This window comes from Contarinia nasturtii, unplaced genomic scaffold (assembly GCF_009176525.2).
Source record: "Contarinia nasturtii isolate CC-2019 unplaced genomic scaffold, AAFC_CNas_1.1 Cnas_scaffold_810, whole genome shotgun sequence".
Classification (NCBI taxonomy): domain Eukaryota; kingdom Metazoa; phylum Arthropoda; class Insecta; order Diptera; family Cecidomyiidae; genus Contarinia; species Contarinia nasturtii.
Window position 1 is genome coordinate 2746531 of NW_022198157.1, and position 25887 is coordinate 2772417.

General features: G+C 35.5%; 1 protein-coding gene across 8 annotated transcripts in view; it reads right to left on the reverse strand.

Annotated features, from left to right (window-relative positions):
* Positions 1-2142: 2142 nt before the first annotated feature.
* Positions 2143-25887, reverse strand: part of LOC116342188 (protein sidekick) — a 94237-nt gene continuing 70492 nt past the window's right edge. The window contains exons 2-24 of one of the 8 annotated variants that reach the window (XM_031769694.1): positions 23138-23191; positions 23013-23063; positions 16284-16400; positions 16147-16206; positions 15283-15969; positions 15156-15219; positions 14882-15009; positions 14366-14650; positions 10581-10700; positions 10390-10493; positions 10090-10141; positions 9788-10017; positions 9341-9539; positions 8855-9040; positions 8699-8789; positions 6460-8624; positions 5862-6377; positions 5342-5794; positions 4996-5274; positions 4872-4892; positions 3989-4309; positions 3600-3922; positions 2143-3531 (exon numbers count right to left, since the gene is read on the reverse strand). In XM_031769694.1, the coding sequence (XP_031625554.1) occupies positions 3289-3531; positions 3600-3922; positions 3989-4309; positions 4872-4892; positions 4996-5274; positions 5342-5794; positions 5862-6377; positions 6460-8624; positions 8699-8789; positions 8855-9040; positions 9341-9539; positions 9788-10017; positions 10090-10141; positions 10390-10493; positions 10581-10700; positions 14366-14650; positions 14882-15009; positions 15156-15219; positions 15283-15969; positions 16147-16206; positions 16284-16400; positions 23013-23063; positions 23138-23191 (6749 nt within the window). In that variant the 3' untranslated portion in view covers positions 2143-3288. Of the gene's footprint in view, positions 3532-3599; positions 3923-3988; positions 4310-4871; positions 4893-4995; positions 5275-5341; positions 5795-5861; positions 6378-6459; positions 8625-8698; positions 8790-8854; positions 9053-9340; positions 9540-9787; positions 10018-10089; positions 10142-10389; positions 10494-10580; positions 10701-14365; positions 14651-14881; positions 15010-15155; positions 15220-15282; positions 15970-16146; positions 16207-16283; positions 16401-23012; positions 23064-23137; positions 23192-25887 lie in introns of all 8 variants that reach the window. The other 7 variants (XM_031769693.1, XM_031769692.1, XM_031769697.1 and 4 more) reach the window with 7 other exon arrangements.

The following is a 25887-nucleotide window of genomic DNA, read 5'->3' on the forward strand; positions in this document are numbered from 1 at the left end:
AGTGACAAACCATCAGCACGCATGTATCGCACTGGTGATCTGGCACGCTATCTACCTGATGGAAATTTAGTCTATCTGGGACGCATTGATCAACAGGTTAAAATCCGTGGTTTCCGAATTGAACCCGGCGAAATTGAGACCCGTTTAGAGGAACATCCATTGGTGCGCGAAGCGGTTGTACAGCCATGGAAAGACGGGTCCGATAGTGATACCCGTCTTGTTGCCTATGTAGTGGCCAATTCAGATGAATCACTCGCTAATAATCTACGTACATATCTGGCATCTCTATTGCCTGATTATATGGTGCCAGCAGCATATGTGTGTCTATCATCCTTACCACTCACACCAAACGGCAAGCTAGATCGGCGTGCACTTCCAGCGCCGGACGGTGAAGCATTTGCTCGTCAACTATATGAGGAACCGCGTGGCGAAACGGAAGAAAAACTGGCTGCAATCTGGAGCGAACTGTTGGGTATTGAGCGAATCAGTCGAAATGACAATTTCTTTGCGTTGGGCGGGCATTCCTTGATGGTAATGAAATTTTCCAACCTGGCAAAGAAACACTGTAATATACACGTTGATGCGCGTGGTTTGTTTTCCTTCCCAATACTCAAAGACTTGGCGAAGAGAATAACTAACTCCCCTACCAAACTGTATTGTGATGAAGCTATTCCAGTTCGTCATCGCGGCGATCAGATACCCATATTTTTCTTACCAGATGGTTATGGAGACATCTCTTATGCTTTTGAACTAGCACATGAGATTGATAAAAGTGTTCCGGTTTATGTGTTACCGTGGTCGTCACCAGAAAAAGAGCAGCCATCATCCATCGAAGAAATGGCCAATGCAATGATAGCGCTGATAAAGAAAGTACTGCCGAATGGCCCTTACGCTATAGCTGGTTACTCTTCTGGGGGCATTCTAGCCTATGAAGTAACGAATCAACTTATAAACACTGGTTATCCAGTTTCATTTTTGGGTTTAATCGACACATCCCCACTCACAAAAGCGAGTGAATTTAATGATACTAATTGGTTTTTGCATTGTATTACATTGAAGTCTTGCTTCTTCAAAACGTTAAATGATATAGTATGGTGGAAACGTGTGAGTAAATTGACTCTAAATGAAGCAATTGAAGAGGTAAAAGTAAAAAATGTTGATCTGAAAAATGCAGATATCGAATGGGAAGCATTGTTATCGAAGCAACGGGCTCATTTTCATAATATGTGCGCAGTGTATAAGATCAATCCACTGCCAATTACCGTAAATTTGTTTAAGGCAACAGAATTTGATCATTCACATGGTCGTAATATGTACTTTGATAAAAATATTCAAACCGAAAAAATTGTTAGTGATTTTAATGAAATGTATAATCTTCCAAAAATTGTTTGGGATAGATACCAACTTTCAGACGTTCGAATTATTCCTGTGAACGGTGGTCATTTTACAATGATGACAGATCAGAACAATCGATCTTTATTGGGAAAACAAATAACTGAATTATTACTATCAAAATAAATATAAATGTTAAAACTACATTAAATTTACGGTTATTTATATAATATATAACCGATTATAATTGAAAAATATGTATCGTAATTTTACTATACACAAGTTTTAATTAAGTGTAGATTCTTTGTAGAGAAATTATAGATAATAATAATACATAATATCACAAAAATGATCTATTTGTAGAATATACGAAGAAATAAAATTGAGTAAAACAAAGAGAAATTTTAAATTTTTTGCAATATTTGTTTATTTTCATTAAAATTTTGTTTCCGACATTGTATCATCATCATTATTATTTATAGCTAACATAATATAATTACACGTTTCCATTTTGGACGATAAGCTAAATTTTATTCTTATTTATTGATTAGATTCGAACCATAATTGCTACACGGAGTGCTAATTGTGCTTAAATCGTTTGTTGCATAATGATTTAATCGGTAAATGTAATATTTTATGGTTAAATTTCTATTCATTCAGATGACATGACAGTTAAGTAGATGATCGCACTGGTTTAGCTCGGAAATATTGCCAAGAATAATGGGATGTATTGTTTGGTTTTGAAAAATAAATGCGGATTCCTCTGTTGTTGTATTAATATATGTGATTAAACAGAGAATGAAGATGAGATATGGTCATAATGTTTATTAAAATAAAAAAATGGAATTGAACAATTTAGGCATTATTTTCTATCAGTTTTTAGCCGCAGAAGCTGTGCTATATGTGTAATCGAATCAGAAAGTCAGCTCTTATCTCATGGTCAGTATTCCGAATATTTGTTTCATTTGCAATATATATTCCACTTATTTGATATTCATAAAATGTATGACGTTTACATTAGTGTTCGTTTGTAAATTTTTACTAAATTATGCTACAAATTTCTTGATTATTTTGTTTATAATCAGTAACAGAGTTCCTTACATCGAGAAACGCATTTAAGTAAATGTATTCAGTCGAGTTTTACACAACATACAAAATAGAACTATTCACGATAAAAATGATTTAAAACAATGGAACGCAAATAAATTTTGCTAATCAAAAAAAAAGTGATCGATAAATTTTTGGACTAAAAATCGAGAAAAAAATTCGAATCGAATGCTTCAAATTCATAATATACAGAAAATAAAATGATAACGAAATTGAGTTGACACGAAATTGTAAATGCTTAAAAGTACATTGAAATAGGCAGTTTCGTGTATCGAAGTTAAATTAAAACAAAATTAATTTCTATCTAAATTACACAATATATACAAAATTGATCATAAAATCACCCAGTTATGTGTTAGCGAGTACAGCAATTGCGTGGGATAAATTATAAATTGATCGAAATATTCAATATTAGTTAATTGACTGTTTGAATGAGAAAAAGCGCAATAAATCATTTTTCTTCTTAATCCATTGACCTAACTTTAAATTTTCGTTTTGTTAGCTATCACACAAACATAAAAAGTCATTTGTTTTATTTTTACACACGTTCAATACACATCATATATCTGTATTAGTTGCCTAAAAATTCGATTTTACGCAATCAAAAGAAATCGCATTGAACTACGATAATTGAGCAAATACATTTAATTTTCTATATGCTTTGTTGTTGTTCGTAGTTTAGACACCACAACATTTCTTAAGGGACGAGTTTATTTTGATTGTCGATTGAGATCCAGATTTTTTGTGTGTGTATGTGCCTCAGTTAATTATATATTGATCGATGTGCGTTTTATTTTAGAAAACTGTCGACGTTTCTATTTCTACTTTGTCTAAATCGTTCAGTGAAAATCAGACGAACGACGAAAAACCGGGCAACGGCGCTCGCGATCTTGCCATATTATTGACTATAATTTGGCCACCGTTTAAGCTCATTACACCACTGCCTTCGGGCTCTGAATCCGTGTAACTTGAATAGTTTCGCACTGGTTTCTGTCGTTTCCATGACTGACGCAGCGTATCATTCACATTTGCATAGTGATTTACAAACGAATGTGGATCGGATCGTACACTCTCATTTTCACTTTCCGAATTCTGGAAAATAAAATAAGAAAAAAATGATATTTTTGTACGAATACTTAAAAAAGTATTGCAATGTTTACCTGTGAATCACTTGAGCTAGCTTCAGACGGTTTTTCTGTGACACTACTATCGTCTGGATTTTCATCGTAACATTTGAGACTTTCTTCGTCGCTGTGATAAGCAACCGATGCGGGTGAAGGTCTTGGTGGTGATTTGCCAAGTGCAGCAGCTGCTGCTGGTTGAGTCGTTGGCTTTCGTCCCATTGTCCTTCGAATTGTACCGCCATTAACAGATAATGTGCCATTTCCCATGCCATGTCGTGACCGATACAATTCTAGTGCCAATTCTTGTCGATCATCAATCGACATTGCCATTGATTCTTCCAATGTTTTCTGTGCCTCTTCTGTTGGAATCGAAAAATAAAAAATTATCAGAAAAATCACAACAGAATTGTATTTTTGTCACTTACGTTTATATTTGTAGCTCTTGCTTTTTACACAGAGAACGGCAACGATCATAATGATGATAATGATGGACGTAGCGGCCAACGAAACCATAAACCATTGTTGGCGATAGAATGGCTTGTGTTGCAAATATCCATACTCCAAGTACAGTTTGGACGGTGTTAGAATCGGATCCTTTGAATAGACTGGGTACGAAATACCATAGACATTGTAAGAAATAACTCGGAATGAATAAACCGTGGATGGCAACAATGTTTGGTAGCTAACGGTGAATTCTTGCATCGATCCGCCTGTTGTACGGGACACAGTTTCCCAACGGGTGTCATCTGTTGAAATCAAATTTTGTTAATAACCTCATTTTCTTTATCCCTCGATAAGGTACAAAACCAAAATAGGAAGAACACCATAAATAAGAAGATCACAAATAGAAGCATTGCGGAAAAGATATTTTACGGATATTTTGATTGACAATCAATATTTTTCTTTTTTTTTTTTGAAGAAATTGATAATGTACGCAAATCAAAGATTTCAGCTTATTTTTGATACAGGACAAAATATAAAACAATGTATCCATTTATACATCTTCTCCGCAATGAACAAAAAAAAAACAAAGACATATAACAAATGCATGAAATTTTATCATGTTTTGAAATGAAGTGCATATCCAATGAATATTATTCATATTTCGAAAAAAAGAGAAAAAAAGTCCAATAATGCGGTTAGTACATCAATCGTATGCCTGAATACGTTTATGCTTCGAATGGTTGTGCATTTATTGGAAACGAACATTAATTGTAAAACAAATGAATGAAATGAAACGGCAAACACACACAAAATGAAAAGTGATCAAATATGTGTTTAGGATTGTCCTATGGATATTTTACTTACAAATCAAATTTTGATCTCTTTCTGTTCGTTTGCGTGTTTCAAAAAAGGGGAAAATTCATTGAAATTTCATTTGAAATAAACAATCTTGAAAAAAAGAATTATTAAAATGAAGTAATAAATTTACCTCGTTTCTTTGATTCGATGTAGTATCCCAAAATCGGACCTTTGCCAGATGGTCCGTTTTTCCAGTGCAATTCAACGCTCGACACCGTCTTCGTTAGTAAAAGATCACGCAATGCTGCCGGTGAGCCTTCCTGTGGACCAGTTGTGACATTGCCCACGATCGGTGGACCATAATCGATTGTTTGTGCGCGTACCGTAAATGTATATGTAACTTCTTCTTCAAGGTTTTGTACCAAGAGACTTGTGCCGCTCACCTTTTGCTTGACTTGTTTACTAAATTCTATATCGAAAAAAAAAATGAAATAATTTTCACCAAAAAAAAATTGTTAAAAAAGAAGTTGACATACTATCATTTTCTTCGGTAGTTTCATAAGTCACGATGTATCCCAAAATTTCGCCATTCTTTTTCTTCGGTGGATTCCATGACACACGTAAACTATGCATTGTGATATCCGTAAAGTTGAGGGTATTCGGAGCGCTTGGTAAACCTTGTAGAGTTTTTACTGTAATTGGTATTGATCTTGGCCCATCACCGGCCGCATTGAATGCCAGTAATTGTACACGATATTCGGTGTATTTATCCAAAAATACCAAACTGTGTGCATTCGATGAAGCAGGCACCACTTCAATTTCTTCTTCATATTTACGACCTTCTTCCAATTCTTGTGGTGAATCGGTCACAAGATAGAATATCTTATAGCCAAGTAAATCACCATTTTGTTTTTGTTCTGTTGGTGGTTTCCATCTCAATCGAACTTCGGTGGCTGAAACAGCCGCACCTTCAACACTTCGAGGTTCACCTATGTAGAAAAGGAAAATTAATTTACTCTAGAGTTTACAATAAAAAAAAAGTCAGCGTTCTCTTACCTAATGGAACAGCTTCGCCAACATAGACTGCAACCGGTGGCGATGGAATGCCTTCCCCTTGTGAATTGAATGGTATGACAATGATCTCATAGTTTCGATCTTGTGTTAAATCCGTTAAAATCATGCTATTCGAAGCGATTCCCATGACTTCTTGTTTTGGTGTTGCTTGCAATGCAACTGGAAAATCGGAAATTGGTTGGAATAGAATTCGATAACCACCAGTTATGGAGTCACCATTCCAAAGGGATTTTTCCAATGAATTCCATTGAACGCGAACACTGGTTGTGGTAATCGGTACGACTTTTAAACCCTGCACTCCCTGTGATGGTGCCGCTGGCAACGTGATTACTTCGATGCTTTCTCGACTGAATGCACTCGGTCCCAAGTCGTTCGTTGCTTGAATTCGGAATTGATAAGTTGTATGTGGCTTTAGACCAACAGCAGTGAATGACGTGATTATTGGATCGATTCTTTCGGAAAGTGATGTCCATGGCCCTTCATTTTCTCGTAATTCCACTGAAATTATATTCAACATTCGATCAATACACGATTAAGATGAAAATGTATTTTTTTTTGTTAAATGTACAAAAATACATACCTGTATAGTAACGGAGGGGTGCAAATCCATCTCGACCTGGTGTCCAACTGAATGTAATTTGATGTGCTTGCACTTGACTATTGGAAATCTGTGGTGACGATGGTGCTTGTGGACGTTCTCTATTGTTTGTTGTATACACAAGAACTGCACACGTTTTACCCCATCCAAGGCGCGTTTGTGCGGTTACACTAAAAATGTAATATCGTTCCGTATGTAGATTCGTAGCCCGAAATGTTCGTTCATGTGGTGGAAATTCGCGGCTATAATTCAAATTGGTCGACCCATTGAGGGAGTAGGTCACTTTGTATGCAAGAATTTCACCGTTTGGTTCTTCGGGTACGTCCCAAATGATACGAGCCGTTGTTTGCGATACATCCGGAAATGAAACATTCGATGGGGCGCCCGGTGTGTCTTCAAATGTTTGAACTCGAATCGGTGGCGTTGATAATGCACCGTCGCCTAATCGTGTATAGGCAAGCACTTGAATTTGATAAACAATAAATTTTTTCAATTCCGTCAAAGTTGTTGTGTAAGTGTTATTGTTTGGAATAGTTTTATGTAATAAAACGGATCCACGATTGGCAGCCCCGTAGAAAACTTTGTAGCCCTCAATTTGACCGTTTCGATGCTCTTTCGGTACTTCACCCCATCGTACGACAATCGTCGTGGAAGATGTTGTGTTTGCTTCAACGGATACCGGTCCAACGGATGGCACCGATTCTCGCGTACGTTCCAGTGCTGGCGGGCTGTCTTTTGAATTGCCAACGTCATTGCATGCATTCATGATGACTTCATAGACAGCATACTCTTCCAGATTATCAAGAACATGTGAATTTGCCGTATGATCTTCGATTAATGCACTCAACATCGACGATGCTGAACCATTTTCAACATTTCGATAGGTAATATTATATCCACGTGGATTACCAAACCATTCACTTTGTTGCAATGGAATCCATCGTACGCGAAGTTCGGTTGCGCTCATTGCCCGAACGGTTACATTAAATGGTGGATGCATTGGACGAGCTTGAATTGTTTGAAAATCTTTTGTTGATTCCGATGGTTCTGATGGGCCAACCACATTTGTTGCTATCAAACGCAATCGATATGATGTGAATGGCATTAAACCGGTAACCGTTAATGTTGTTGCATCTGGATCAGAGATTTCGTAGATTGTAAACCATGTTAAATTGCGTGCGGTTTGTGCTTCAACTGTCCATTTTGTAATCGATGAATTACCATCAAAGCTTGGTGTAAATTGCACGACAACGGAAAATGCTTCAATGTTTGACAACGCTAGTTGAGTGGGTGGTAAGGGTAGGACGGGTTCAACGCCAGACTGCATTGTGGCTATTTTCGGTGTACCAAAACCAACTGCAGTGGATGCTATTACTTCAAACAAGTACTTTGTCGTTGCCACCAATTTTGTTACTTTCAAGCTTGTCTCTTTCGCTGTTAAATTCACAACTTTCATTGTACTTGCATCGTCTTTGACTTGGTACTTGACCTGATATCCAGTTAAAATGCCGTTGGCTGCTTTTGGCGGTGACCAAATCACTTTGACCGCACGATCGGACACCTCATCAAATTGTAGTGAGGCTACCTCACCGGGAACGTCTTCTTTTGTTTTCACATAGACCGATTCACTGCGAATACCATCGCCGGGATCGGTGAAACATAGCACAGTTATATTATATTCGGAAAACTTATCCAAACCAGACATAATGGCGCTTTGTTCAGCCAATGGATCAATTAAACTTGGCGGAACGGTAATCATTCTTGCTTCTGTTTCCATTTCATCGCCGTTGGCTATATTATAGATCCATGCTTGTAACTTGTATCCTTGATTAATACCATTTATTTGTTGAGGATTTGGCGGTGTCCACCATACTTTTATAGCCGTTGAATTGATTGCTTTAACACGGACACTGGTTGGCGAAGCTTCCGGTATTCCTTCTTTTGTTTTGATTTTTGCACCATCGGTGAAAACACCAACACCCATATTATTGTATGCAGCAATTTGTATGACATAATCTTTCCATGTGATTAGCTCTTGAATTAAATAATTGCGTTGAGCTTCGTTTGTTATATTTTGAATGGTCCATGGACTGTCGTTGTAGCCATACAATCGATATCGTATGATGTAGCCAAGAATTTGACCATTTCTAAATGCGACGAAATTAAACGATTTTCCAATGAAAATATAAACTTGATGAGAAATGTTTGTCATGTTTATTACCTATGTTCTTCCAGTGGTGGTTGCCATTGTGTTATTATTTCGGATGACGAACGTGCTGACCCAACAAAACCAACCGGTGGCCCAGATGGTGCTGTAATTAGAACAATAACATTTCGGGTTTAATGAGTCCATTGATTTCTCTCGCGTTGATTTTACCTTCTTGTGGCAATCGAATAACATTACTCGGTTCGCTCGGTGGACCTTCGCCAACACTATTCACAGCACTCACACGAAACTGGTAGACAGAAGCGGCTTTCAAATTTCGCAATAAAATCCATCGATGATTGGACGATACATTGCTGAGTTCGGTGATCCAATTTAATAGAGGATCCGGAATTGGACCTATAAATTCTTCTTTTAATTTATGTTTGTTCACCGAAAATGTGTATATGTGTGCGAGTGTATAATTTTTGTTTGAAGGTGCACATAAAATAAAAAAATAATAATAAACCAATAAACAATCGTGTAGGTGAATGATAATTTAACTAAATTACAAATACAAGAATCAAATTAAACAACAAACGAAATGAAATTAAATAAATTTTATCAAAATTTAAATGAAACTAAACTAAATTAAATATTAAAAGCGTCTATTTTTGTAATGAGTGTAATGTATTTGTGTGAAAACTTTTTGATATATACCTAATTCGGGCACTTCTCGTCGTTGAATTATAAATTTCAAAACTGGACTATTTCCATCGAAACCGCCTGTCCATGATACATTAATTGAACGATACGTTTGTGTATCATATCGAATGGCTTTCACATTTGTCGGCGGGAATGGCAATTCAATTACTGCCAGTCGAGCCGAGCGCGTTTCATTTCCACCAGGAGATGTTACCTTTAAATGGAAAATGTATATTTAAAATATATTTTCACAACAGTTTGATAAAAGTCAGTTAAGTCAGACATGAAGTATCAAATTCAAAAGAATTTGTAGAAAATTAGGTCAATAAAAAACAGCCGAATGAAAGAAATACGACAAAATCGAAAATAAAAATAGAAAAAAATACCAATTCTTCTGTATTCTAATAATAATTCTATTTTTAATAAATAAATAAATTTATGCAAGAATAATAATGGGCTCACATGACAGACGTAGACACCAACGTCTGATGCACGAACGGCTTGTATTTCCAATGTACCATCAGCTTGAACGCCGACACGTTGGCTATTCATTATTGGAGCGATTTGCCCATCGCGATACCAATCAATGTTGAACGGTACACTCGGATCACTTGAAACTTTGCACTGTAACGATGCGGTTAAACCTAACAGTACTCGGGTGTCAGCTGGCGGTTGAACAATTTGTGTCCGAACTAAAAGAAATTTTTTATTGTTTTTAATTGATGGTGAACATGACAAGGTGGTTTTTAATGCAAACTACATACCCATCACACCAAGATATGCCTGTCCAGTAACCGATCCAGCCTCATTCGAGCGCTACAGTAAAATACAGCCCACAATACAAAATGAAAGCAACAATGTTAGAATATTTGAATCAGCGAACACGAGGACTATTATAACCGCAAGACTGTCACGAATGCTTGTCTTTATTTTTTATATAATAATTTTTTTGTTTTCGAAATATAGATTTTGTATATCTTTAAAGTTCCTTTTTAAAGTCTTCCATAGAATTTAATAGCCTTTTATAAAATTAAGAATGCAAACAAAAGAAAAACAAACATTACCATACAATTATACCATCCAGCGTCACTTTCACGGACATTCGATATCAATAAATCACCATTTTCCAAAACTTGAACTCGACCTGTCAACTCAACCGGTGTTGAATCTGAAACACAATGTTATAAAGCCCCCCCTCGTTAGTTTTGTTTGTTTATTTGTTTGTGCTGGAAATTGGATCAAAATCAAAACTCACCGTTATAAGTCCATGTCACGTTTGGTTGCGGTGCTCCAACAGCTCGACAGACAATTGTTGCATCCTTTCCGTCTAGAACGGTGACATTTTTCGGTGACTGTTCCATGATTGGCGTCGATGCTAATTTCATATCAAATACAATGAAAAATAAATAAATTAGATTCCAATTCAATGTAAACATTTCAAATAATAATACAATATCGAATGTGACAATATTTGAAAATTCAATAAAATGCATTATTATATTATTGACAGTGTGAACACAATCTAGTTGAGTTAAACATTCAACACAAAGCATAACAAATAATAACGTGCAAAATATATCGAAAGTGAAAAAGCGCACTGCAATTATGTTCCATAAGAGACTGTATAAAATGCAAAACTATAGCACAGCTAGCGCCACTACGGACAATTATGGAGTTCTAGGCAGTTGTTTGTAACTGAGCAAAAGTCTTTTCACTAGTTGGCGGAAACTTAGTATAGATTACATTGAATTCCATCGTGGCGCTAGCTGTGTGACACTTTGAGCATAATTTCGGTACGGAAAAGTTGTGCCAGAATGAAGTGAGAATTTTATGTTCGTGCGTCAAAAATAGCAATAAATATCTCATCTATATTTTGGTGGGATGTATGGTTAGCGAGTGATAGATTCATAAAGGCAATTTAATATTCGAAAAGTAAACATTAAAATTAATAACAATAATAATGAACCAAAATAAATTGGTTGCATGCAGAAATTGTTGTATTTAGTGGATTGGTATGTGGCCGTGTGCAGGGGGATTTTTGCAATTGCTTCAATGTATACATGCGGTGAGTGTGTGCCAAACTGTATGCAATAAACGATATGAATTTTTCAAAAGCGAAACACGCATCGAATGAGAGAGAAAGAGAGAGTAAATTTGTATCCGCTATTTTGTGGCATATCGGCAACAAAGAATTGCGTGCAAACTATATTAAAATTGGTTTCGAATACGGTCACATAGAAACATTCCACTTGTCATAAGTTTCGTATTTTGTGTTTTTTATTAATTCAAAATATTCATTGCAACCGATGTCGATGTTACAAAATCCATTGTGACCGATGTGTATACACTACATACACCTGTTTTGTGTTCCGGAAAATGTTGTTTCGATCAAAATGAAATATGAGTTTATGTTATTTAAAAAAAGACGACTACCAAACGCTATTGCAAATATATTGAGGCGAAAATTACGGAAATAAATTAAAATTTTGGTGATATATTTGGTCATACAGTCATTCAATCACAATTACAATTTTCTTGAAACGTTAAAGTTCATTTACTTCAAATAACGTGTATGAATCAAATGTGGACCCTTTATACACCTTTGAAAATTATGCACCTTCGGAAATTAATTATTGACTCGATTCAAAGTGAAACTGTGCACTTTTCCGCCAAACTATTACTCAAAACATTACCACGTACGTAAATTGGCTGGTAAAAGAGCTCACGGTTCTTATTGAGTTTATTTAATCAAAATCAGTTGAATTATTACTTTGGCGTTGACTTTTGAGCATGATGTATATGTTCACTTTTGTTTTCTACCGCGTATTCGACGACGAACATATACGGTTTGAGAGATTGCCAGAGAATCACAAAGAGCTTGCGGCACCTCATGACTCGCCTTAACTTTGTTTTCTTCAACAGTCTATTAAAACTGGACTAATGCGAAGGCAAAATGTGATGGTTTGTATAAACAGCAGCAATAGCACACGCAATAAAATGCCAAGTCTTTTGATTACGCAATTATTGGCAATTCACTTTATGCTCAAAGTTCTTTGCAACTCACGTTGAATATGAAATATTCTAACGGAGCAAAGGGCATTCATTATAATGAAAATAACCGGATCAATTTCAACTTTGGCGCTTTGTTTTCATTGGACGTGTGGCCTGAAGTGTAATGCTTGCGATAATTTACATAAGCCTCGAACTGATTGAGCAATGATTTGACTACGTCATCGAATCTTGTTGTGCGCGATATTGCTAACTAATTACCAAACATACTTAATGGATATACTAAAAAACAATGAACTTGATCTGATTTGAAGTGACAAAACACAGACGCAGACATGACAAAGCCGCTTTTGTAGTGGAGTCATAGCACTATGGTCATTAACAAGACAAGCAAGTATTGTTATTTAATTCACAGCTTTATCTATTGTGATGTCAAATTGCAACTGTAAAAACAATTGAACATTTTTTTTCTTCGCTTTCTACCGCAAGCGATTTGGTCATTCGTATTGAGACTCCATCGAAGAGAGAAAATCATGTTGAAAATGAGTTGCGCCAAATGCATGACATTTAAAAAGTTGTTGTAAATGACTTCAGCTGGAAGTTTTAAATTGCGACCCAGAAATTGTAAGAGATAATTATTTTCGTTGAAACTAAGAGATAGAGAAAGATGCGAAAGTCGAGATAATGTCAACAGTGAGACAAACAACGATTCGTTTGGTGTTTGAATGAAACAAAAGAGAAATTTACCGAATGCATCTCACAATTCTCATGTATGCTGCATGTATGCTGTGTACACCACACATGAATCTCTCTATGGATGAACACTTTTTTCACTCATGCGAATTCAATTTTGGGATGTCGGTACTTTTCAGCCGACGTAAAAAATGCAGAGAGAGCGGTGGCGGAGGCGGAGGCGGAGGAGGAGAGATTGAGAGAGAAAAAAGATTGAGAAACACAAGAATTCAATTGAAATCCAACACTTTATAAGTTCTATAAAAGCGCGTGCAATTCTCATCTGGCAGCTGTTAACCGTAAGCATTCCAAAGTAGTTTTCATTTGTTTTCCTTTCTCCCATTCGGTTCGTCGAGTGATAAGGTCGCCAAAAGAACACGAAACTGACAACAAAACAAATGCAATCGGATTAATGGTAATAATGCCAGGAAAAACGCGCTCACATGAGAAAACAATAGTCAGAGAGTTTGCATGTGAAAAGCGAATGGCGAAAGAGACAAATGTAAACAAAAATTTCACTACAAATCAAATTGTATACATGTACGACAAGTATGGCGAGTACGAGAGAAGGAAAAAAAACGGGGGTGAACAGACGGAACCAACGAGAAAAATGGACATTTGACTGTGTCAGATTAAATGGCGAAATAAAAGAAGAGCAACACATACAGCGGAAATTGAACGGCAACAGAAATAGAAAAAATTGCCGTTAACACAGCAATCGCACGTGCGAGAGCGAAGAAAAAGTACAAGAGGGACACAGAGAGAGAGAGAGAGAGAGAGAGAGAGGAAGAGTGAAAAAAAGACTCCAGTGCCGGAATAAAACGAAAGACATCAGTAAATATGTTTTCCACATTTCATTTCTGGTAGCCAGCGAATGGCTGTGAAGAATTTATACATGCAGAGACACATATCTCTCTCTATTGCTGGAGCTCTGAAAAAAATGCGTTCAAATATAGCAAACAAAAGCCAACTCATCCATTTTGATGCATATAAAATACTGTGCATTAAATCATTCGTTTTATCTGTGAAAAGTGCGACAAAAAAAGGTAATGTGAAATTTAATTAAAAGAATAAAAGAAAAGTGAACGATTGCATTGAGTGCGATTATGAACACACTGTGTACAAACGAACTCTTTGTGCATTTGGTAAACATTGAATGCATACAAGACGTAAAATGTTGCAGACAATTAAATTATTAAATGATGGAAATTATGACAGAATATATTAAAAAATGGTTGAAAAGCATTAATTGTGCACGTGCTAATTTCATGCATTGACATTGTATTTCATATTGCTTACTGCCCGGTAAAGTAGTTGAATCAAAGCGAAATCCTTTGAGTTTCCGTTTTTTAGTGGTTACGTCGTGACCCGATCCAGATAAAGTAGCAGAATCATATGAAATTTCGGACAAGGACGATCGATCCGATGCAGACGGTGATGCTCGCACACGAATTATACGCGGCTGAGCAAAGCGCCTCATTCGATTTCTTATAATTTCACTACTTTTGACTGTTAGATGATTAGAGGACAATTCGGATATATTGGAATCGTTATCGACAAACATACCCTTATCTATATTGTCAGCTTTTAATTATACAAGAAGTTACGTAAATTTTATGGTTAATTTCAATACCTTTTTCTTAATTAAATTTTCACAGTAGTGAATATAATTTCCGTACAAAAAAGTTAGTGTTAATTTAAATTTGAAAATGTTCCATTTTGAATCCCAAATGAGGTTAAAACTGTGCGCCGAATTGTTAAATATACCTTTTTATGGCATTTCAATGAGTTGGTCATAAAGTTTTTTTTACTTACTTTTTACACGAAGCCATGTATACGACGACTTTTCACCAGCATCATTCGAGGCCAAACATTGAAACATTGCCGAATCGTCCATTGATAGTTTCTTTATCACTAATGAATTATCTTCCTGAACGATGTACCTGAAATGCAACGAAAAATGACGAAAAGTTAAAATTGAAAATTCTCTCGTTGAATGAAAATAAAAAAAATGGGCGGCATATCTAAAAAGTATGGCTTTTGTCAATTTTTTATTTGAAAATCTTATCTCTTACGATAAGAGTCTTACCGTTCACTTGTCATGTCCAGTGCTTCAGCATTTCTAAACCATGTAACATGTGGTGTTGGTTCGCCTAAAGAAAACAATTGCAAATTATTTCGCATAAAGATGTATTGTGCCAAACAAATACACATACCTATAACGTCACATGGAATAATCAAAGTCGATCCATATTCGCCAAGTGTTTCGGTTCGTAATGGCGAGAAGAAACTTGGTGGCTCTTGTACAATAACTGTTGCTGTGGATGTGACTGTTGGAAAACCGCCACTTCTCAATCGAACTTGGCATGTATATTGACCGTTATGTGTTAGATTTGCTGATAACAATGCCAATGTCCGATTCCATGGATCGTCCAATGTGTGCTGAAGACCGGTATTTTCAATTAAAATTCCATCTTTCATCCACAAAGTTTCCAGTTCATGCAATGGACGGGCGTTGGCAATGCATTGCAATCGTGCCAACTCTTCGCCTCGAATCAATTGCAAATTTTCTGGATGTACAATAATTTCCGGTGCTATTTCCTGTCCGTATGAACCGCCGCTGACATTTAATTGAATGAACGCACTATTTTCTTCTTTTCCCAAAATCGTATTGATGGCGCGCGCACGATACGCTTTTGCATCCATTTCGTCAACATTCAAAATGATCAATTGATTTTTCAATGTCACTGCATATTTTATATTGAAATCCAATGCATGCTCTTCATCTTGCCATGTGACAGACGGTGTTGGTATGGATTCAATCGGTGGTAAGTCCAAAATCGCTGGATGACCCAACTCAACCGACACCCTTTGTTCATCAACACTTTCGAAATTTCCCATGTCTAAAATACAATTAAAAAAAAAAATGAACGTTTTGAGCAACAAAAAATTGAATGTTCATGCCTCGAGACTATTATTTCGTCGTCATAATTGTGAAAAGCTTCATTTTCCACTAACATGCAATCATATATGTTTCATTGCTGAACTATTTCGATTAAGCACTTAAATATTATACTTACATGCAACGACCACATCAATCTTTTCACTAAATATCGTTCCAGCATCATTCCGTGCCATACCTAAAAAACAAATAAATAATGTTAATAATTAAAAATTTTTTTTTTAATAAAATTAAATTAAAAAAAGGAAAAATTACACTGATAAGATCCGCTATCATCACGCTTCGTAATGGGTATACGGTAGTATTGACCATTTGAAAAATCGGTCACTGGAATTCCGTCTTTGAGCCATCGGTACATTGGCTGTGGATAACCTATATTTGTCGTTTTTCACAGAAAAGCACAAAAAAAACAAGAAGAAAGCAGAAAAAACACCGTTAAGAGAATCTAAAAACACTGATGATTTTCGGAAATTTCATTAATAAATTGCTACTGCTTATAATTATTATCAAGTCAACCGTACAAAGTGTTGTTGAATTTGGACGCTTCATTAAAGCAAATCAAAGCTCTTGCTTCGTTGAATTGTATCTCTCAACATAAAGTCCAGATCTTTGGATCAAACCGAAAATTGTTTTCTTCTTTTTCTTAGTTTTTTTTTATCCAAGTCACTAACATCTTTACGCCGTCATTATTTTGTATTTTATTTGATCAAATCGACCGGAACGAATTTCACTCGCAAAGCTTAAGACGTTATATTGGTTTTATATTGTTCCAGATGCGAAATGAAAGAAATTTCTTCGTATGGCAATTTCGCGAATTCAATGTAAGCATTATGTTTTAAATCATTTGGCGTGCGCGTTATTTCTCTCTGTCTGTTTTCGTTCAATCGACGTTGGTCGTCAAATCAACGATTCTCAATCGGTTTGTTTGACAGTGATTTTCTAAAATGAAGTCACGAATCGTTGTTTTTGTTGTCTCGATGTACGCGCGCGAATCAAGGAAATACAAAATCAAAATTAAAGTTCGCTTTTTATGCATTTACTTTTGAAATCGAATGGTTTACAACTCAGCATTTTGTTACTTTCGTTGCCGTGACTTCCTTGTAATACAAATAAAAACGCTGAGATTTAGAAGAAAGAGAAGAAAAAAAGCAAATCTTCGGGGCGCTTAGAATTGAAAATATTCGACTGCGTCGTGTCAACAGTGAACAATCATCACATCTTTGTATCATACAGCTTTGAATCGTCACACTTTGCATTGAAACCAGAGATATATTCTGTGAACACTTTTTTTATTGTGTATTCACCCGCAGCCATTCTTTCGGGCGATCTTTTTGAGCTGGTCGTCGTTTGACCCGAAACAAAGTTTAAGTTAAAAAAAAAGTGATCACATTTGTGTTTCGTTTTTCGATTCCGATTTGTTATTTCAATCAGAAAAACGCAAACGATTCATATGTAAGTATTTTTCATAAAAATGTGGCCAGTGATTTTTTTTATTCGTCTTTCTAGTGCATATCAAATCAAGTGAGCGTGACGCGATTTCTTTACTCTTCTCCCGTATGAAAACATAAAATGATGATACATGACTAGAATAAAAGAAGAAACGTTTCGTAGTGTTGTTTTTTTTTTCTTCTCTCGTCTCTATCTCTTGGGCTCCGATTCTGTTATTGTCGAGAGTTTTCAGTTACATAGTTCTTTGAATTTGTGGCTGGAGTTTGTGAATCGAATCTTTTGTTACTTTTGTTCTTTCACATTTTCGATTATCATCGTGTGGAACGTGTGCATTGAGTTGGCTGCCGTTCAAGCCAGACTCATCGCATTAAGCAATCGTAGCATGTGTATTTGTTCGAAGTTTTTTTTTTCGTTAATTTACATCACTTTTTCGCTCATTTTCCCAACAGATAATCAAGAATTCTTTAATTTTCATTCGCTGAGTAAACGAAGAATTTAAATGAAGAAAAGAACCATTTCCATTCGAGAAAAAAACACACGCTTGATAAAGTGCGCATAATAAATTGAATTTGGTGGAAAAAAGACACATAACAAAAGAAGTCTGTATGAGAAAGTGTAAACAGTACACATCTAAATGGATTTTCCAACACGAAATAAACTCATTTTTTAATGCGGTCGGATAAACAAATCCATAAGGTAGCCTCCATGCTTGGGTTACTTTAATTTGATTTTTTAGGCTCCTTTTATATTTTCTAATCGATCAAATATCGATCGAACGATCTTCAATTTAGATAGCATTTTGGCGGCTAGATAATTGCTTCTTGGCTTGACGCCATTACATAACATCAACAACTTTCAATCAGACTCTCTTCAGCAGCAAACGAAACTTAATTCTAACATGCCACCTTTCTGAAACTAAAAACCTTGAACCTTTTTCTCATTCTATTTTCATCGCTTAATTGAAATATTTTGTTTTGTCGATTATGCGTGCCGACCAATGTCTTCTGCGAAATTTCAATAACATAATCGCAATGACGATGGTAAGATGGGGGAAAAATCTTTTTCCTTTCTATATTTATTTCTTTTCACCATTTTATAGCCCGTGTAATTTGTGTGTGATAATGATGTTGAAGTTTGCTAAAGCAAATTACTTTGATGATGGAATAGTAGAACCGAACGCAAACACCACAACAAAACAAAGAAATCCATTAAAAATTGTGTGTGTGGCTTTTAACCCATGTCAATTATGTAGGTGAATGTGTTTTTTTGTGCCCATTAAATTATATTCTATCGTTTATGAACCCATATTATATTCAAATTTCATTGGTGTGACAACATATCATTATATATGTCGATGGAATAAATGTGTGTACAGTTATTGATCATATTTTTCCCATGATCGAAGTATATATATTTCGATCATCTCTAAAGAATTCCCATAATTCACAACGAAATCAATCGAAGAATAAATCTATCGCCGAAGTGCTTAATTAACTGCAAAAGTTACCCATGAATAATAAATCAAATCGTTCAGCTCGTTTTTCGACGTTGAATCTTTTACTCATGAAGTCATTAATTAAATTTGGAAATTGTCTTGCGCAATTTGACTTTTTCTCTTTGGCGAAAGAGTAAGAGAAACAAAGAGAGTGAGAAAGAAAAAGTGGCAATTACTCTTTTGTTCTCAAGTTAGAACAACTCAATTCTTGGCTAGAAGTTCTTTTGTAGCTCGGGAATAACTTTATTTAATAGCTCGATTCAATAAATTGTGCATGTATATTACTTTTACAAAGCCATTCTTAATTCCCCGCTTTTTTTAATTCGAAAAATGGATTAAGCTATGATGTCATATAAAAAATTCATTTTTTACATTTAAAATAGAGAAAAAGAGTTAAATTTTTCTTATGAAAGAGTTTTTTTTTTTGCTTAAATGCTCATCATCATAATAATTCAAAATGCATTTGAATAATTTTCCATTAGTTTGCAGGAAATAAAAGACATCGTACAAAAACATCTGTTTCTCACAAACCAATGAGAAAACGTAAAACATCCAATAAAAGAAGTTTACACACGCCGTTCGCGCATCGAATCGAATAATAGTTCGAATCGTTTTTGACAGAAAATCTGTGTACAAATGTAGTTTAGTTTTGTTATCGATAATCTTTGGAAATATCTTTCTTTGCCCATTTCTACGTGATATTCTTGCTTTAAATGCCGAAAAGTGCATCGTTTCATTGGAAATGGCATTGCGATTTTCCCAGCAGAGCGAATGAGTAAAGCGAAGGGAAAAAGTAAATGTGAATTGAATGGAGTTGGAGCAAAAAAGAGTCGCAACAAATAAGCAGTGAATGATTTAAATTGAGCACAGAGATTGCTTTGTGAGCCTCATGTGACAAGTGGCACATGGAAAGACTATGAAAAAGAAAGATGAAGCAGAAAGAATTCTTTTGAAATTTATTTTATATGTATCGTGTCGTTTTTTATCGATTCACATTATTTGGATAAATGCTTTTACATTTGTTTTTCTTTTCTTGCTTTTTTTTTGTTCAGTTTGCTACTGTATGGCAACAGCCGGTGACTGGATTTCATTCAAATAAGCAAGATAGAATAGATTGTGCTTGAAGCACGCATTTGCTTCACATATTCTAATGAATCGCATCCCATTCACTTCTCTTTTTCTCTCTCTTTTTATGTGCAGCATCTTTGGTGGTACAAGAAGGTGAATTCGCCTGGTTTTAATGATGCCATTAGATTTTTATTCTGTTTCCTGCTTCAACATCATTGTGAAGTTGCATACAAAGCGGCGATGTGCAGCCACTCTTCATTTTGAAAATCGATTCCATTGCGTCAAATGCTGGTATGTTGAAAATATATTAAAAAGAAAAAGCTCTCACACCCACACAAACACCTCTTTTTGGCGAATAGAAAGAATTTCGCAAAAAATGAGGGACGATTCGTTTTAAGGCAATTTGACAAATTTTCAACGGGGTTTCAGCACAACAGCAAGGATGCACAGAAAATTACACATTCCGTTTTGCATGGGAGCTGTTAATGCCATTCACCTATATGAGCCAATTCCATTGAGTGGCTGTAATGAAAATATGCATTAAATATGAGGTTGTTTATTGCCTGGTCGAAAAAAAAGCCCCCGACTGCTAAAACTGCATGCATTGAAGCGTTAATTGCACTTTGTGGATGCACGATGCATTTTTATGGATAGAAAAATTGTGCGAAAAATGAACGCGTTCGCCGAGATTAAAACGAATACACGCAGTAAAAACAGCAGCTACACACTGTTGCCATTCGCTTGGTTCTTGGAAATGTTGCACATAATCGAAATAAGTGGTATTTGCGCTAGTATATTGTAAGCACGAGCCAACTGATGAAAGAGAAAAATTGATTTTTTTTTCTCCATTCCACCCATGTAAATTTTGTTGCGAAGAAATCGAAACTTGGTGTTATGGGCCAAACTCAAGAAAACTACATGAATACACAACGATGACGACGACATGTGCTATGCACCCAGAATTATTGTATGCAAATTATATAATTTATGCTCAGATTGATGAATGAAAGTTTGCAATACAATGTAGCAAATCCACCGCCACCTACATGTACACTTTGCGTGTAAAGAAAAGACGTATAAGCACGTCTTTCAAGTTAAATAAGCCTCAAGTACGAATTAATCAGATTTTCAGAAACTACCAATTTACATTGCATTCAATTACTTTGCAATAAATTTTCGCGGGGCACATTTCAGATACTAGATATCTCATCACGATTCGCCTGATATATATACTATATGCACACGTTGAACTTTTTCTAGAAGAGCGTTCTTTTTGCTAGTGTTTACAGTACACGGGAAATTGTATGAAAACTCGTTTTTTTTTTTAGAGAGAAACGATCTTAAAACAGTGATGTCATCACCTTCCAGTCTTCACGTTTTGTGATTTATTTTCAAAATTCTGGCATTTTTTCGGATGATTTTTGACGGTGTCATCATGAAAAATCGTGACAACTATTTCCAAAATTAGATGCCTCACTTTATTGTCGTCAATGCTTTTTCGGCACCACAATTTCGTGTCTTGAACAATTTTTTTTGTTTTGTTTTATGTTCAAATATGGAACAAAATGTGATTCCTCTGTGCTTTGCTTCGAATTAATCACTAATAGTAAAAAAGAGGCAATTATCACCCAAACATACACACGTATAAAAAACCGTAGATTATCGGTGGAAGCCACGACATAGACAAATTAAACCTATAAATTTGGCCTGTCAAAACATCGAACACAATGTTACACAATAGTTGTGAGTTCTAAGGTTATGGCAAACTCGTTCATCATCCCAAAAATGTAATTTGTAAATTTTGGTTTGTCGAATCGACAATATCAAACTGTGTTAAACGATGCTTAGTAGTTGCGTAAATTGTTTGCATTGCCTAATATTGTCACACACAAACAAAAAATGTTGAGTTCAATGCATTCAATACAGTGGAGTAGCTCATTCAAGATGTAATAAATTGATTAAAAATTCAGTTCGTACTTCCGCTGTGAATCTGTTTTGTTCGACAGTAAAGTATTGTCTTTTGTTGTTCAAACCGTTGGAACGGGAAAAAAATTGATTTCGAAAATCGACGATATTGATACAGTTGTGTTGAACTCAACTGGTTACATTGTGTAATTTCTCTATTGAGATGAAAAGGTCATTGAGTTTATCGGCGGGTGTTTAAACGCACCCGCAAACCGATTTGTGATGTGTGTACACAATGTAAATCATCTGTTTAATCATTTCGTTTGATGCATAAGTGACCGAAAGCAAAATGCACGCCATATTTATGCCATATACATCGATACGGTATGAAATGCTGAACATGATTTATGTAAATGATTTTGCCTTGGGTCAGAATAAACGATAAAGCGGACTCGTTTAGTATTACATGCACAATGTATTCATAGTGTAATGATGAGTTCAATGTGTCATGAAGTGAATGACAGATGATCAAATATTTATGCGACCGATGGACCGAAAAGTTTGCTCAAAATGGAAATTTTCATATTTTCCGAATTTTGGCTTGCAATTTTGAAAAAAGCAATATTTTTAGAAGATTTTCCCAAAATTATCAACTAAAAGCAATTAGAAATTTATTTGAAAACATCTCACGAGGCGTAAGACGAAAAATGCTTTTGTGCAATATCCATATTTTCCCAACTGCGGCGCACATATAAATCTTGAATGCAACAGTTTGCCTTTTTACCGAGCCAGAGAGATAGGGTTTTAATCTCATTTTACATAGTACCGAACATTTTACAACGTTTCGATTCATGTTCCGAAAAGCAAAAACCAACGACTCCATCTAAATTTATGGCAATTGCGTTCACTTATGGATGGCACACAACGGTTTTAGATTCTAAATGTATCGTATTTGATAGTGTTTTGCAGCAACAAAAAAAAAGAACGATCAACAATGGAGAGAGATAGCAAAAATGTATGAGTAGACAACGGTTTGTATTGCATGCTTGCATACTTATTGCACTTACCTAACGCATGGCACTGTAAAATTTTCGTACGTCCTTCACTCACTGCTGATGCTATTAAAAATATAGAAAAAAAAACACAAATTGTATCACAAATTGTATTCAACATGTAATTGTAAATCTTTTACCAGACGATGATGGTTGCGTCGTAAATCTTGGCGGTTGAAGTGGATGTGATGAATCTGTAACAAAAAAATGACGAAATCAATTAAATGAATTACACAAATTAGTACTAAGTAAATGCTAAAATAAACAAAACCGTAAATACTAGACCAAACTGAATACGGTTTCTACTCAGCGTGGAAGTGTAACGGTAAATAAGCACGCGGCAAATGAGGTAAAGCGGCAAGTGTTTGTTGCATTTTAATCGTTTCAACGCTTAGATAATACCGAACATGCATTAATCCATTAAATGCACCGATAGACACACACACACAAAACCAGTGATAATTGCATGTAATAATGTTCGCTTTGTGTCCGCAAATCATTTTTAATTGTCAAAGGCACCCGAGCTACCGTTCGCAATTCCGTTTATTTGTCTTCACTTGATTCCATCAATTAATAATGGTATTGTTGCCGTCATCGTGTGACGACGTGCCAGTGTTTTTTCTATCCAACCGGTTTCAATGAAGTTTCGATTTCAATCGTTTAATTACTGTTTGCCATTTCGCTTTGCGTTAGTCAACTTTTACGTAATTCTAAGCCCACAATTTCCTCTTGATTTTTTTGCTCGTTCTCTCTCTCTCTCATTCTATCTATTGATATGATTTATCGGTCAATTCTATCGTTGAATGATTGTGGTAATGCCAGCAATATGGTTACTGTCGAAAAGAAACGTAAAACTGTCGGTTCGAGTGTTAATTCATCGCTTTGGTTTAAATTGTTGGCATTACAAGACATCATTGGGTTTTGAAAGTGTTGAAACTAAACGGTTGACATACCGCATCCGACATTTGCTCAATGTTATAAATCCACTGAGATTTTCGTTCATCGTAACATCGCCCAAAACCGAAAAACCATTTCCGATATTCAATTCAATATCTGTGTAACACACATGAAGAGTCGTTCGTGTTTTTTTTCTTCGTTTCAATTCTATTCTATATGTTTGCTCGCCTATTTTTGCCAATGTTCAATGGCATGTTTGTGTGAAAGACGGATCATTGGTATGCATCGCGATTTCTTTATACTTGATTTACTCGTAGTTTTTGGTCATTTTAAACAGAAAATGGTGTTTGATTTGTACCACCATACACACTGCATGTGACCAAAACGAACGCCAACAAACCTCATGAGAGACCGGAAATTGGGTGATGCTTGATTTCGCTTCGTTGTTTTTTCGTTCATTTGCTTCCTTTTCATTTTTGGCACAAAAGTTTTCTATTTGTTTTGGCTTTGTCATTACAAATTCGATCGAATGTTTTCGATTTCGTCGAGCACAAATGCTGTTCTGCGGCGGAGGGCATTTTATTTGCTCATTCATTCAGTCGATTTGGTCATACACAAAGTTTTGCATACATGAAGCTCTATTCGCAACTACAACCGGAATTTTCGGAAAATAATAAAAAAACGACACAACCAAGCGATTTGTTCAAACATATTTGATTTGCCAACCAAACAGCGATTTTCAAACCGAAAAACAATTGCACAAATTTAGCCACAAACTGAAATGAACTCGACTTATTGTTTACCAAACAACATTTACGGCATGTTTTACAGATACATGGTGCACAGATGTAGCAATTTCGTTTAGAAGGAAATTTCATTCATATTTCAACCGATCTCCACAGAAATATTTGTTCTCATATCAATGGTGGCTTATATGGGGGGTCAACGGTGAAATACTGCTTGAACATTTTCACAAAATAATCCGTAAATTATTAACTTGAAGATGGATTTGGATATACAACTACTCGAATTTCTTGAAGAAAAAAATAATAACATTTTCTATTTGAGTATTATTACGACGATCATATTCAGACATTTAATCAAAGCAACAATCTATTTTTGGGAAATGAACAGAATGTAACTGAAACTATATGCACTGAATTTCAAAGCTGGTTGAATTTGTTTCGATCCGATTAAACGGAATGCACACGGAATACCATTATCAAAATGCATCGAGAATTTATATTGTTCCATGCAAATGTGTGAAATGTGTGCAAACAACGTATATTGATAGTATTGTAGTCACCGCATCGTATATGTAGATGGACAAAGCGAGAGAGAGAGAGAGAGAGAGAGAGCTTTGCCTTATTCATTAGACACTGGATTTTGTTTGAACAGTAAATATTTTATTGCAAATAGTTGCTACATTGGTTATATGTTGACACGCAAATCGGCCACAGCAAAATTCATGTCAAAGCGATCCAAATGAAAATGCACGGAAATTGGAAACCACCTAATATGTTTTAAAGAGAATTGAAAATCAAACGATTTAAATGCATGACGATTTGTTGGCAGATAGATTTCCAATTCCGTAATAAGACATTGACGTTTAATAAAATGAAAATAGACCGCCATTGTATTTTGATGTTTTTGATCAAAACAATGGAAAGTATCCCAATCAAATTAGCGTGATCAAATTACCATCTCGCTGGTTAAAATGGGCACATGGCATTGGAATACTCCAATCGTTGTGTGTAGAATTCCACGTTTTCAATGAAATAACAATTGCACTTTCTAATTAAAATGCAACAATATTCCGACGAAACTTATTTTGAATTGCATCCGTCTCGATTTTCCGTGAAAAAAAAAAAAAACACAAAACTTTTTGCCAACTGCACACTGTGCAGTGTTAAGCTTCTTGCAAAGCAGTTGGGATATTTAAATCAAACAAGTAAGTAAAATCTTTCAAAAACAGCAAAACAAACCATGGCAA